Source organism: Strigops habroptila, chromosome 6, assembly GCF_004027225.2.
Source record: "Strigops habroptila isolate Jane chromosome 6, bStrHab1.2.pri, whole genome shotgun sequence".
Lineage (NCBI taxonomy): Eukaryota > Metazoa > Chordata > Aves > Psittaciformes > Psittacidae > Strigops > Strigops habroptila.
The window spans coordinates 64,813,350-64,826,906 of NC_044282.2; the positions used below are offsets into that span (position 1 = coordinate 64,813,350).

General features: G+C 41.0%; 1 protein-coding gene across 16 annotated transcripts in view; it reads left to right on the plus strand.

The window, feature by feature from the left end:
* The window catches only part of EHBP1 (EH domain binding protein 1), a 225,460-nt gene that overhangs the window by 52,904 nt on the left and 158,999 nt on the right, over positions 1-13,557 (plus strand). For all 16 annotated transcript variants that reach the window (XM_030489115.1, XM_030489114.2, XM_030489130.2 and 13 more), the window contains exon 5: positions 2,468-2,521. In XM_030489115.1, the coding sequence (XP_030344975.1) occupies positions 2,468-2,521 (54 nt within the window). The remainder of the gene's footprint in view (positions 1-2,467; positions 2,522-13,557) is intronic.

Genomic DNA, 13,557 nt, shown 5'->3' on the forward strand with positions numbered 1-13,557 from the left:
AATTAAGAGTTTAGTCACTTAACTATGGAGTGATTTATTAAAATATAAAGTGATTAATGATTCTATTAAATCTCATTATGTCATTTTATGCTGTATCAAAGGAAGCAATTAAACAAAAAGGTAATTGCCCCAGGTTAACTCTTGAAAGTGATAAGAATTTAATAGCTGGATTATATCTTTAGAATTCATACAGGATGCAGCAAACCAGCAGGTATCATGCACTTTATTTACATAATACAGAACTCCAGAAACCTGATTAATGTGATCGATACATAATAACCTGATATTAGAAGTACATTAGTTGGAACACGGAGACACTCAGTGTAATTTCGTATGTATCTACTTGCCCATCTGTCCTTATGTCTAATGGTACAGTATGGGTTTTACACTCATTTACAGTATCTAAGTTATTCTAGTTTTTTTTCTTTTTTAATCTAGAAACATTTATATATCAAAACAAATAAGTTTTGACATAAGTTTTTAATAACATCTTATATTTTTTCATTGAAACATCCCATTGCTGGAGTTAATACATTTTAAAATGCATATTGCATGTGACACTTGTAGCTATTAAATATTGTAGCTAATTATGGTACCAGCAGTATGATGTGTTGTTGAATTTCTTCTGTGAGCATGTTGATGCTCAGCAGGACTCTCTCTGCAAAGAGAGCCAATGTTTTACAAGGAGTCTGCAAAGCAGTGAACCAACCCACTTTGCTGGATTTTGAGGGAAGGACTGTGCTGGAGGAAAGAGGATGATATCATAGAATCATAAAATGGTGAGGGTGGGAAAGACCTTAAAGCTCACCCAGTTCCAACCCCCTGCCACGGGCAGGGACACCTTCCACTAGAGCAGGTTGCTCCAAGCCCCTGTGTCCAACCTGGCCTTGAACACTGCCAGGGATGGGGCAGCCACAGCTTCTCTGGGCACCCTGTGCCAGCGCCTCAGCACCCTCACAGGGAAGAAGTTTTTCCTAATGTCTAATCTAAATGGACTCTCTAATATCCTCTTAGAAATGTTATAGTAGTTCATCTAAATATGAGGTTTATTTAAAAGCATATTTTCCAAGTTTTTTGTGTGCTGAAAAAATAAGAAAATTATTCTTTTCACCGGTAGTTTATGCTGTAAGCTTGTTACAAAATCTTTTATTTGTGCATTTGATGAGAACTAGTTAAAAGAACCATTTGTAGTACTGTGTTACACTGCCTCCTCTCACTGTGTATGTGACTTCGAGGCAAAACTAAATGAAATAATAATGGTTAAAGCAAAGACTAAGATAATGTGAGTTGAAAAGATTGAATGTGAGGCTTGTAGCAGTCTGGAAAGAAAGGAAAGATGGTACTAATGGAGAGAAAGTAGAAGTAAAATATCTTGATCCAGTTCGTTAATTTACAGCAGCAAAATGGGATTGTTGCAGTGCTTGGTGTGGTATTGTGAGCAGGCTCCAAATAATAGCAAGAAAACTGCAGGTGCTGAGAGGTGTCATATATAATGATGGTAAATGCTGATTATGGGGAAGTAGCATTTATGTGCACGTGTGTATAGCATGCCAAGCATCAGAGGCAAAGGAGTAATTGAGTGGTTTCCTATAACTAGAAATAATGGGATAAAATTGAGGTATGGCAAAATTAGGCTTCATGTCTGAAGGAAGCCTAAAGCTACATTCTTTTGGTGTGAGAAGCTGTTTTGCAAGAGGAGTGGAAGTTATTTTGTAACAGTTGCTCAGAACTAGGGTTGGATGATAAATCCATATGTTTTTTTAAAGTGGGATCCTTGATAGATGCATGAAAGGAATGACTTAATGTCTCCACCATTATCTTAGTTTCAGACAATACAGACCACACCACCAGATTGAAAGCTCATTAAATTGGAAACAAATGCCAAATATATGAATCTCATTGTTATGTATTTTCCTGTTGGTGAAAAAGCTCCTCACGTGTGATACAACAGAAATGTTGTAAAGTAAGGATAGGTATTTAAGAAATTCACAATCAAATGAGGTGCTATGCTGAAGCTTTGACCTCTGGATCTCTGCTCGTGCTGATGGAGCATGAGGATGAGGAGGTGGGGGTGATGCCTGCGGTCGGTGTATGCCCTCTCATACCAGTAAGATGTAGATTTGTTGTGTTTATTTGGAAGGTGAGACTTAAGAATTTAAGAGATTTATCTTTGGGGCTTTTTTTCTTGCTTTTGGATGAAAAGAAATAAAATCACAGGCCTTTATCAGAATCAACCTTGTGTTTGTATCTAGAGGAGTCTTTATTAAATCCTCACTGGCAGTTTTACCCTAGCTTACTCATCATTTTATTGACATCCACTAAAGCCTACATCCTAGCTAAAATAATTCCTTCTGTCATCTTCAGTGGGCAAAAATATTTTTATGAGTATGTGAAAATCTTGGCTCAGTTGCAGTTTGTTGCATCCTGGATTACTTTTAGACTTAAGTTCTCTGGTTTGTTTTTCCAGGATCCCCATGCTGAAGAGTTTGAAGACAAAGAATGGACGTTTGTCATAGAGAATGTAAGCTGGAATGTTGTTATGGTTTTTGGTTTTTTTTATATACATGTAAGACTTAATAATTTAAAAGATTAAAGGGTATCCAAATGCTGACAAAAGCTTGAGTAAAATTTGAGCTGCTGAACCACAGTAAAGCCTTGCTCCATAGTAATAAAGGCTTATTAAAATACCTATTGTTATGTTACAATTAAAATACAGGCGAGGAGAGCGCTATACTACACTGCTTGAATTCCTTCCCTGTAAGCATCAGTCTTCCTTGCATTATTTTGCTATGAGCAATGGAGTAAACAAGTTGGAGCTGGGTTATGACTCATTGTTTTATGGGTTATGACACATTATTTTTCTATGAGCACAGGAGCGAGCAAGTCAGAGCTGAGTTATGACATCTGTACATCCCAAATAGCAGTGAACCCTTCCCGGTTTTGAGTGCTGCTCTTGAGAGAAAAGCATGGTTTCATCACCCACATTTTATAGGTGAGGAAACTGAGGCAGGGTGGAGAGGTGGGGCCAGCCATGGTCACCTAAGCAAAGAGCAAGAGAGTCATGATGTGCTCCCTGCTCCCTAAGATCCCGGTCTCTCTGTGGGGAGCAGTCTTGTGCACCCAGTGAGAACCCAACAAATGGCTCCTGTGAATCTCTGACTCCTCTGAATCAGGAGCTCCGGAACTTCCCGGAGAGCTGAGCTCCTGAAGGCTGTACAAACAACACTCTTTGCCAAACAGCAAGGCTTAACATTGCATGGAGCAAGTGCTTCATGAAGTACTTTTTTCCTTTCCCTTCTCTGCATTGGGCTGCAGCTTCTGCTCTATGGCTGCCCGGGCTGAAAAATGGGGGAGTTGCTTTACCTGGAGTTTACTTGAAGAGGAAACTTCTTTTGAATACATTTTAAATGACTGTGGTATCAAGACAGTGTGTTTCTCTCATTAATATAGTGTCATCATGGACTGTTTTTTGGTAACATGATTTAATTTTTATTTATGATGATTTATACAAAGAAATATTGCTCTTTTACTGAGTTGCAGTAGTACCACACAGAACTGAAGTATGGGCAAGCAATGGAATTTGCATGGGTTTTGTCTGTTTGTTTATCCTAAAATTGCTGCTTTTTCTTTCTTATCAATATCAGAAGTTATTTGGATGTCCAAAGCTAAGGTTTATTCTGATTGACAGTGACTGAACATTTCAAAGGGCTGAAAGCAAAGAGCTTAATTTATACTTTTGTTTTTAAATGTCAAGTTTCTATTTTCATTTATGAGACTTTATGAACACAAAACACATTTTAGTTACTGCTTCCTGGAGTTTCCTTTTCTTTCTCAGTTTATTTTAGTCAAGGAAGTCTCCATCACCAATTGTCACTGTAAAAGTAACTCTGGATAAAACATGTCAGTATATTTGTCAGCCCAACCCTTCTGGGTATAGTTGGATTTGCTGTGACGTTGCAGCAGAATTTTTTCAGAAGTTTATAGTGGGCATGTAGAGGTAATGTTCTGCTTCATAACTCGTTGCTTTATTTGACATGTGATTGTATGATACATAGAGGTGGCAGTAGTAAACCTGCTGCATGCTGTTCTTGCTCTCTGCCTCAAATCTTCTACAAGCTGCAGTAATGCTTGCAGGGTCGGAGGTTGTTTCAGTCATCATGCCCCAAAACATGGCCTCTGCCGAAGCAGATGGAGATGGTTCCAGTATGTATCATAGAATCATAGAATGGTTTGTGTTGGAAGGGACCTAAAGCTCATTTATTTCCAATCCCCTGCCATGGGCAGGGACACCTTCCACTAGACCAGCTTACTCCAAGCCCTGTCCAACCTGGCCTTGAACACTGCCAGGGATGGGGCAGCCACAGCTTCTCTGGGCAACCTGTGCCAGCGCCTCAGCACCCTCACAGGGGAGAATTTCTTCCTAATGTCTAATCTAAATCTCCCCTCTTTCAGTTTAAAGCCAGTTCCCCTTGTTCTGCCACCAAAGGCCCTTGTAAAAAGTCCCTCTCCAGATTTCTTGTAGGCCCCCTTTAGGTATTGGAAGACTTTTTTATAAGGTTTCTCTGGAGCCCTCTCTTCTCCAGGCTGAACCACCCCAGCTCTCCCAGCCTGTCTCCATAGGAGAGGTGCTTTTGGTGGCCTCCTCTGTATCAGTGATGGAGTAATATTTTTGTAATGTGCAAACTTACTCTTTACAACCTCAGTTATGCCACTAGTTCATACCAAAAGTACTGCCAAATAGTCATTGGTAGGCAGATGTTTATTCTTGGATTAGACAATATATAAATATTATCCTAAGAACAGTAAATTTAATAAGGAGGTTTACCACAAAAATTGAAAGCTAAAGCAGCTCTAAACCTCCTAGCTTTCAATCCCCTCTTTTTTTCTTTTTCGAAGATGAAACACTACTGAAAGCTGTGGGTATTGCCAAAAATACCTGCTCTGCAAGTACACTTGACGATGTGGAGAAACTCTTTTCCAAGAGTAACAGCACCACTTAGTGGTGGATGAAAATATGTCCACCTGTTCCAGCAAGTACCAAATGATGCAGCGGCTGGCTGACATTTCGGAGCACAAAACACCCGCTTGTTAAAAACGTGGGAGCCGGGGAGGCAGGAGGTTGAGGTTTTCCCTCCCTAAATTGTCGACGTTTACCCATTTCAGGCTTAACATATATGATTTTCCTGATTTTAAAGGAACATATTTATCACTGAACCCGACACAGAGAGGTGACATTGAACCTGACTCCCCAGAGGTCACCTTTGGGAAGTGTGGGGGCATTTATGGTCCCTTGGAGGCTTTTCCTTTTTGCCCAAGTATGTTCTCCGCCCTCAGAGGCTGCCAGGTTTCCCTTCCTCCTTGGCTAGCAACACTCAGAATGGAAAATACTAAAGCCTGAAAAGTTTATGGACATTTTTCCATAAGCTGTCCCTACTGCTTTTCATTATGAAGCAATCTGAGTTCTGCTAAAAACATTTATTTTGCGGATTGATTTTTTTTTTTTTTTTTGTAATTGCTATTAAAGAACAGTCTCTAAAATAATTTTGTAATGGTTCAGTGTGGCTGAGCAAAGTTGAACTAAAAGAGATACTCAGCTGAAGTTTGATGCCTGAGCTGGCAGATGCTATCAAATTCAAAACAAGATTGTTCTGGACTTTCAGAGGAATTTTTAAGTAGCACTGAGGTGATTTGTGCAAGGTAAACATGCTATAAATGAAAATGAAGCAAGATGCTTGGGTTTCTTTGGTTGTGTGTTTTTTCTTGTTTTGGGTTTGGGCTTTTTGTGTTGTGTTTGATTTTTTTTTTTTAATCCTGCAAATACATGCACTTTGTGATCCATCACCTTGGTTATTATAGGATTTATTTTCTTTTATAACTGTATTTTTAATGTCTCAGTCACTCTGTACTCTAGTAAGGGAATCTTTGTCATCTACTCTATGTCTAATCCATAAAAAATTTTATCATAGCATGGTTTCTTATTATTTAAATGTTGATATTCATTTTCTGTCGGCCTTTTCCATGTCTTCACCTCCTTGACAGCTGCATTATTTGTATATTTACTGGTAACTTTCTTGTCTCTAATTTCATCTTTGTTTAACCACACTCTGTGTATTTGATTGTATCTGTATCTGTTTCTTCTTCGTGTTGTAGTTCTTGGAGCTGTCTTGTTTTTTCTGCCCTTCTGAATAATAATATTGGATGTTCAGGTTGGCTGTTGCAGGTTGGAGAGCAAGAAATTGATAGCTAAGAATAAGACTTACCCATCTGTGGAGAGGTAATAGGCTTTCAAAGTCTTAGATTGACATTAGTTTATTTTGCCTATTCAGTTCAGAGAACAAGGACCATTTGCCTTCCATTAAAAAATATAAGCCACTTCCTCTAGTAAGTGATTTTTCTCTCTTGTTGCTCCGATGGGTAATTTGGGCATATGCTGTTTCCACACTTTGTTCCTTTCACTGTCTGAGCTGCAACTTCCAGTGCTAATTTTTCAGTATTAACTTATGATTTCTTTTATGATTTAGAATCACAGAATGGTTTGGGTTGGAAGGGACCTTAAGGTCATCCAGTTCCAACCCCCTGCCATGGGCAGGGTCACCTTCCACTAGACCAGGTTGCTCCAAGCCCTGTCCAACCTGGCCTTGAACACTGCCAGGGATGGGGCAGCCACAGCTTCTCTGGGCAACCTGTGCCAGTGTCTCACCACCCTCACAGTAAAGAATTTCTTCCTTATACCTGACCTAGATCTCCCCTGTTTAAGGTTGAACCCATTACCCCTTGTTTGCTTTCTTGGGGTTTCTGATGCACCAATTCTTAACAAAGAACTTACAGCAAGAGACTATAAGTGCATAGGAAAACTCTCACAAACAGCCTCCAGCAAACTTTCTGTGTGCTTTGCACGCTCTCCTATTTATGTAAAAGAACAGTGCATGTTTCTAAATAGAACTCTGTCTTTAGCAGTAGAATAGTTTAAGTGAAGTGGCCTCTGCTGGGGCAATTGTTAAGCATCCCCTCAGAGGTCCCAGGAGGAGGGCAGCTGATGAGTTTTAGTCAACATGAAATGAAGACTGCATCTCTTCTAAGAAGAGTTCAGCTGGCCTGAAGTTTAGGCTATGTTTCTTGATCTGCAGATGGTCTAGCTAATGGAAGAATCATAGAATCATAGAATCGTAAGGGTTGGAAAGGACCTTAAGATCATCTAGTTCCAACCCCCCTGCCATGGGCAGGGAGACCTTGCCCTAAACCACGTGGCTCAAGGCTCTGTCCAACCTGGCCTTGAACACCGCCAGGGATGGAGCATCCACAACCTCCCTGGGCAACCCATTCCAGTGCTTCACCACCCTCACTGTAAAGAACTTCTTCCTTATATCTAATCTAAACTTCCTCTGTTTAAGTTTGAACCCATTACCCCTTGTCCTACCACTCCAGTCCCTAAGGAAGAGTCCCTCCCCAGCATCCTTGTAGACCCCCTTCAGATACTGGAAAGCTGCTATGAGGTCACCACGCAGCCTTCTCTTCTCCAGGCTGAACAGCCCCAACTCTCTCAGCCTGTCTTCATATGGGAGGTGCTCCAGCCCTCTTATCATCCTCCTGGCCTCCTCTGGACTCGCTCCAACAGCTCCATGTCCTTTTTATGTTGAGGACACCAGAACTGTACGCAGTACTCCAAGTGGGGTCTCACAAGAGCAGAGTAGAGGGGCAGGATCACCTCTTTCGACCTGCTGGTCACGCTTCTTTTGATGCAGCCCAGGATGTGGTTGGCTTTCTGGGCTGCAAGCGCACACTGCCGGCTCATGTTAAGCTTCTCGTCAACCAACACCCCCAAGCCCTTCTCTGCAGGGCTGCTCTGAATCTCTTCTCTGCCCAACCTGTAGCAGTGCCTGGGCTTGCCCCGACCCAGGTGTAGGACCTTGCACTTGGCTTGGTTAAACTTCATAAGGTTGGCATCGGCCCACCTCACAAGCGTGTCGAGGTCCCTCTGGATGGCATCCCTTCCCTCCAGCGTATCAACCGAACCACACAGCTTGGTGTCGTCGGCAAACTTGCTGAGGGTGCACTCAATCCCACTGTCCATGTCGCCGACAAAGATGTTGAAAAGGACCGGTCCCAACACCGATGCCTGAGGGACACCACTCGTTACAGGTTTCCAACTGGACATCGAGCCATTTACCACAACTCTTTGCGTGCGGCCATCGAGCCAGTTTTTTATCCACCGAGTGGTCCATCTATCAAATTGATGTCTCTCCAATTTAGAGACAAGGATGTCATGTGGGACAGTGTCGAATGCTTTGCACAAGTCCAGGTAGATGACATCAACTGTTCTGCCGCTGTCCATCAGTTCTGTGTCCCCATCATAGCAGGCCACCAAATTGGTCAGGCAGGATTTCCCCTTAGTGAAGCCATGTTGGCTGTCACCAACCACCTCATTGTTTTTCATGTGCCTTAGCATGTTTTCCAGGAGAAACTGTTCCAAGATTTTGCCAGGCACAGAGGTGAGGCTGACTGGTCTGTAGTTCCCCGGGTCTTCCACCTTCCCCTTCTTGAAAATGGGGGTTATATTACCCTTCTTCCAGTCATCGGGAACTTCACCTGACTGCCAGGATTTTTCGAATATGATGGACAGTGGTTTAGCAACTTCAAGAAGAAAGGGACAGACAGGAAGAGTGGAGGTTTCAATTGGTCCAAATATGTTGAAGCTTTCACTGGCTCTATGTACAAGAATTTCATCTAAAATAAAGGTAGCTGAAGTGATGGAAAAATGTCATTTTGCTTCCTAGCATGCTCAAAGCGTGGAAAAGCACATAAGAACATCCATTGAGGACAATCAATCACATTTGCCCATTTGCTGACAGCTTTGTATAGACAGCTGCCTCCCACGTTCCTAAATGAAATTGAAAAGTTTGTAGGGTGTTTTGAGAGGGTAAAAGATTTGGTCTGTGAAACTTTTCCAGCTTTTTGTAGAAGATGTTTTTTGAGCCCAGACTAATAGCTAATAAATGGCATACTGATATATTCCAAGGTTAATAGTAGGATTCTCCATCTTCCCTCCTGTCCCTTGTGTTTCACCTTTGTATATAGGTTACTCACAGGGCTCGAGGTTGTGGTGAGTGAGCCCTTTCCAGTAGCATTGATGTAATCAGAGCATTGGCAGTTATCACCATACCCCTGATATTAACCATATCTCTCCTTGTGTCATGGTCTTTGATAACAGAAGATAGCAGAAGAGGACATGACAGACCAACTGATTTGGCAGATGAATGGAAAAAAATGCTCCACTTGTTTTTGAAGCTTTGGTCATAAATTCATTTGGGCTGGGGCTGGAGGCAGCCTCACCTGACCTGTCCTGTGGCTTCAAGGCAGCATCATTCCAAGCAAACACTTGACTGAACTGTTTGTAAAACTTTTTAAGAAGGGGTCCCTGCCGTATTTCCAGACAGCTTGTTCCTATGCTCCATTTAGACTGGATATTAGGAAAAATTTCTTCACTGAAAGGGTGCTCAGGCATTGGAACAGGCTGCCCAGGGCAGTGGTGGAATCACTGTCCCTGGAAGTGTTCAAAAACTGTGTAGATGAGGCCTTTAGTGACATGGTTTAGTGGTGGACTTGGCAGTCCTGGGGTAATGGCTGGACTTAATGATCTTGAAGGTCTTTTCCAACCCAGTTGATGCTGTGATTGTCCTTGGTTGTGGGAATCGTTCTGGCCTAGATCTCTGTTGGTACAGTTTCAGGCTGTCATTTCTTGTCTTGCCAATTTCAATTTTGGAGAACAGAATCTGTCATCTTTGTGGCTGGAGGCTCCTTTTCTTCTCGCCTGTGACTAATAAACCACAATAATGTGATAGTGGTTACACACGGGATTTCATTTCTGTTGATTGCATCAGCAGATCATTAGCATTCTCTTTCTAAGGACATGTCTGTGTGAGTGAGTGTTCAGCCTCCTGCTCTGCTCACACTGCCCATTGCTTTCAGGGATGAGCAGCACCCATCTCTGCTTGCACACCATCACCTGCATGGTGAAGCATTGCCCTGAATTTCCAGGCTGTTGTTGTACTGAGATCTTGGAAATAGAACTCGCTTCTGCTTCTGTCCTTTCTAGAGAGTCTTCTAAAATGTTTGGATGACCATTGTAGACCACTGTTTTCTAATAGTGCCGTTTTGAATATTAAGGTAATGAATGGTGAAGAAAATCATGACAACCTTTAAAGTTTGACAGTGATTTATAACATGTCAGACATTACATCTTTGTTGAGAGGCACATCCATGCTTCCAGTCATTGTGGTTTTTTACTCCTTAACCAGTAAGGCAGTGGTTTCTCCAGGAAAATGTGTTCAACAAAGCTGCTGAAATGAGAAAAAAGGAGTTCAGAGGTTGCTGTTCATGCTAAGCTACAGCAAATGGTTACAAAGATCAACAAGTTTAAGCTGAAAAATGAGATCTTTTTCTTCTGCCTGTTGCTTTTGTGTAACTTCAGGAACCCAAAAAGAGTTCTGAAGTGGCCTCTGCTCAAATGAGAGCAAAGTCTCAAAATGAAAGAAACAGTAGAAAAAGTTACACAACATTTGACATAATCTGATTTCATTTTATTGGTACAAATGCATTGTTTTGTGGTTGGTCCCTGCCTGCGTTGCTCTCCTTCCCCCCAGAATTATGTGTTACAATGTCTTATTTTGAATGCCCTAAAGCATGTTATATCACTCACAGAGATTATTTCTTTCTCCAAAAATGCCCATTTGTTATTTTTAGGCATGACAACACAAATAAAAGTGATAAATAATGTGGAAGTAACGGGAAAGAGAAGGAAAATGTGTTGGGGATGTAGAAATGAATGTTTCCACTCTTAAGGGTGACCAATTTTAAATGTGATACGATAAAATGAGGTATTAGCAAGAAGTTAAGTTTTTATCAGATATAGCTCTGAATATGTTGTTTTCCAAATGAAGCTTTTCAAGAAATAGCTCATTTGAAGTTGAACAGTGTTTAGCCCAGAATTTTGGTAAAATTAGACTTTTATACTGGGCATTTAAATCTCTTTTACTACAGCACTGCTGCGACACTAACTTCACAAGAGTAAGTTTTGCTTTTCATTAGAATAAAAGCCCAAGTCTAGATGTCAACTCTTCCCACCTGTTTCTGGAAATAAAGGTTGGGAGGAAAATGCCAGCATAGTGAATTGAAATTCTGAGTGCTGTCAATGCTGTTGGCAGAAAGAACCTGCAGAAAAAGACTGGCATACGGAATAAGATGGTTCCCTATTTGCTGATCAGTTGCTATACCAGAATTTATTACAAAATCTGGTCTATCTCTTCTAGTACATCTCTGTAGCATGTGGGAGCTTAAGTTTAAATTGGCTATTTGCTTTATGTAAGAAAAAGTAATCAAAAAAGCTCTATCATTCGTTTTGTATTTTCTGCTTGAAATACATTTTTGCTTAAAATAAGAACCAACCAGGTTAGCCTTCTGCTGAATTAAATGTCTGCATTTAATACATTCAGAATAGGAAGCTCATAGTTCAGACATGCTTTCCTGGTCCTTTAATTCCCCTGTCATATTCTGCCGTATGTGATTATGTGAACTGTGACTGTCTGCCTGTGTAAATGAGGCTGGGTATTCTGGTCTAGATATAGCTAGGAATTAAATGCTGCTTTCTCAGCCGTCTCACTCTTGCTCTGCTTAAAATGTAATAGAGACCAGAAAACTTGTTTTACTTTTAGTTTTTGCTTACATTAAATATTTAGCACTTTGTTCTAGTTGAAAAATCTCCGAGATTAGGTTTTTGGAGCAAAACTTGTGGAAATCGTTGTCTTGATTGGCTGCTCTGTCTCTGAAGGAGCCAGGGCAGGAAATCTTTCTAGGAGTCCTGATCCGGTGTTTTTCTCAGGAACACATTGATGTTTCCTGTGAACATCATGATGGCTTTTCTGTACAATTTTAATTTAAAGTAAAACGTGATCAGAGGCAGAGTCCCAGCTCCAGTAAGGAGCAGGAGAGAGGCCCATGCATGGTGCAAATCACCCTGGTTTAGGGTGACTGGGAGCGGGTGAATCTCCTGTCTGTCCACACCGATCCTACAGGTATGACTTAGGTAAACATCCCCCCTAGATTAGGCACCTTTTTTACAGAAGGCAATGGAAGTGGATTGCACATCAGAGTTCTGCTGGAGAAATTTTACACCAAATGTTGTAGGACAAGTAAATTATCGTCTCTAAGAGCCAGTGTAACGTGAGCAAGATCTCAAAGACTTGGGGGGGTGTAAAGGGTGTTTTCTCATCTGCATGGCACACCACAGAGAGAGGAGGCACCAGTGATCCTGGCTTGGGCTACACATCATGAGGGCAAGTGCTGCGTAGCTTTCCTAACTCTGTCAGTTCATTTCTATTTTGACCTGCAGTCACCTCCATATCCCCAAGCAAAGCCTGCTAGGAACTTCAAATGGTGTTCACTCTTGGTGTAGTGCTGTCTGCAGGGGAGATTTTGTGCCTGACCAAAACAAGACTGCCAGATCACCTGAAATTAAGGCCCCTCGCTAATCCTTTTTATCATGAATATGTAATAATCTATTAAACCAGAGCTGTGAGATGACAAAAATCTTATCTGAAAGAGAATTTTAGATGAATTGTTGAAAGAACTTTTAATATCTAATTAACTTTTTACACTTTTAGTACCTTACGTATCTTGAATCAGTGGAGAATGAAATGTGAGTCCATCCAACTCTGTGTGTTTTTTCAAAAATATTCATGAAGATTTTCTTTTGTTATTTGATCTTCATCTCCCATATGAAATGCAGTGCCCAAAATAATGTTATTTCTGATGCTGTGTTAATAACTGCACTAAGTGGATCTGTATCAAATACAGTTTGGCAGATGATATGGCAGCTTTGAAAACTATATTACAGCATTTCAGTTTAAAATTTTCTAAAAAAAGAGACATCTTATTTTCTGATATTTATGCTACAATTACATGAGAGGGTCTTGCAAATATAAGATGGAGGCAGGAGGCCGCTGGGCATTGGGCAGTACAATCTGCGTATTAGGCTCTAGCTTTATAAGCTCAGTAAGTGTGGTACACCATAACATTTACAATGGCACGAGTTTGATGACATATAATTTATATGGTTATTATTGATTCACAGTAGTAAAGTACAACTGTTTTCTAAATTGCTAGAACCATTTTGCTTAGGTTTTTGAGGGGAGGTTATTTCCTGCTAGAAGAATGTGTCTCCTATAGATGTGTACTGTGCAAGACAGCTGATCAGAGTTGCTATCAGTGGTATTCTTTGCCAGCTGGAGGGAGGAAGCTGATAAACAAGGCAGACAGCTTTGGAAACAAACCTCTAATACTACATTAGGCACGTTTAAAACCAGCAGTGTGTTTCAGCCACTCTTAGCATATGTTTATTCATAGAAAATCAGCAGTAAAATATACTTGCCAGCTCAGACAAGAGACAGAGTCTGCATGAGGTCGTTTCTCTTTCAGACATCAAATACAGAAGCGTGTCTTGGTAATTGTTTTACAGTGGGGTTCTAATCATACTCTAGGCATAAGCTGAGCTGAGCAACTTGC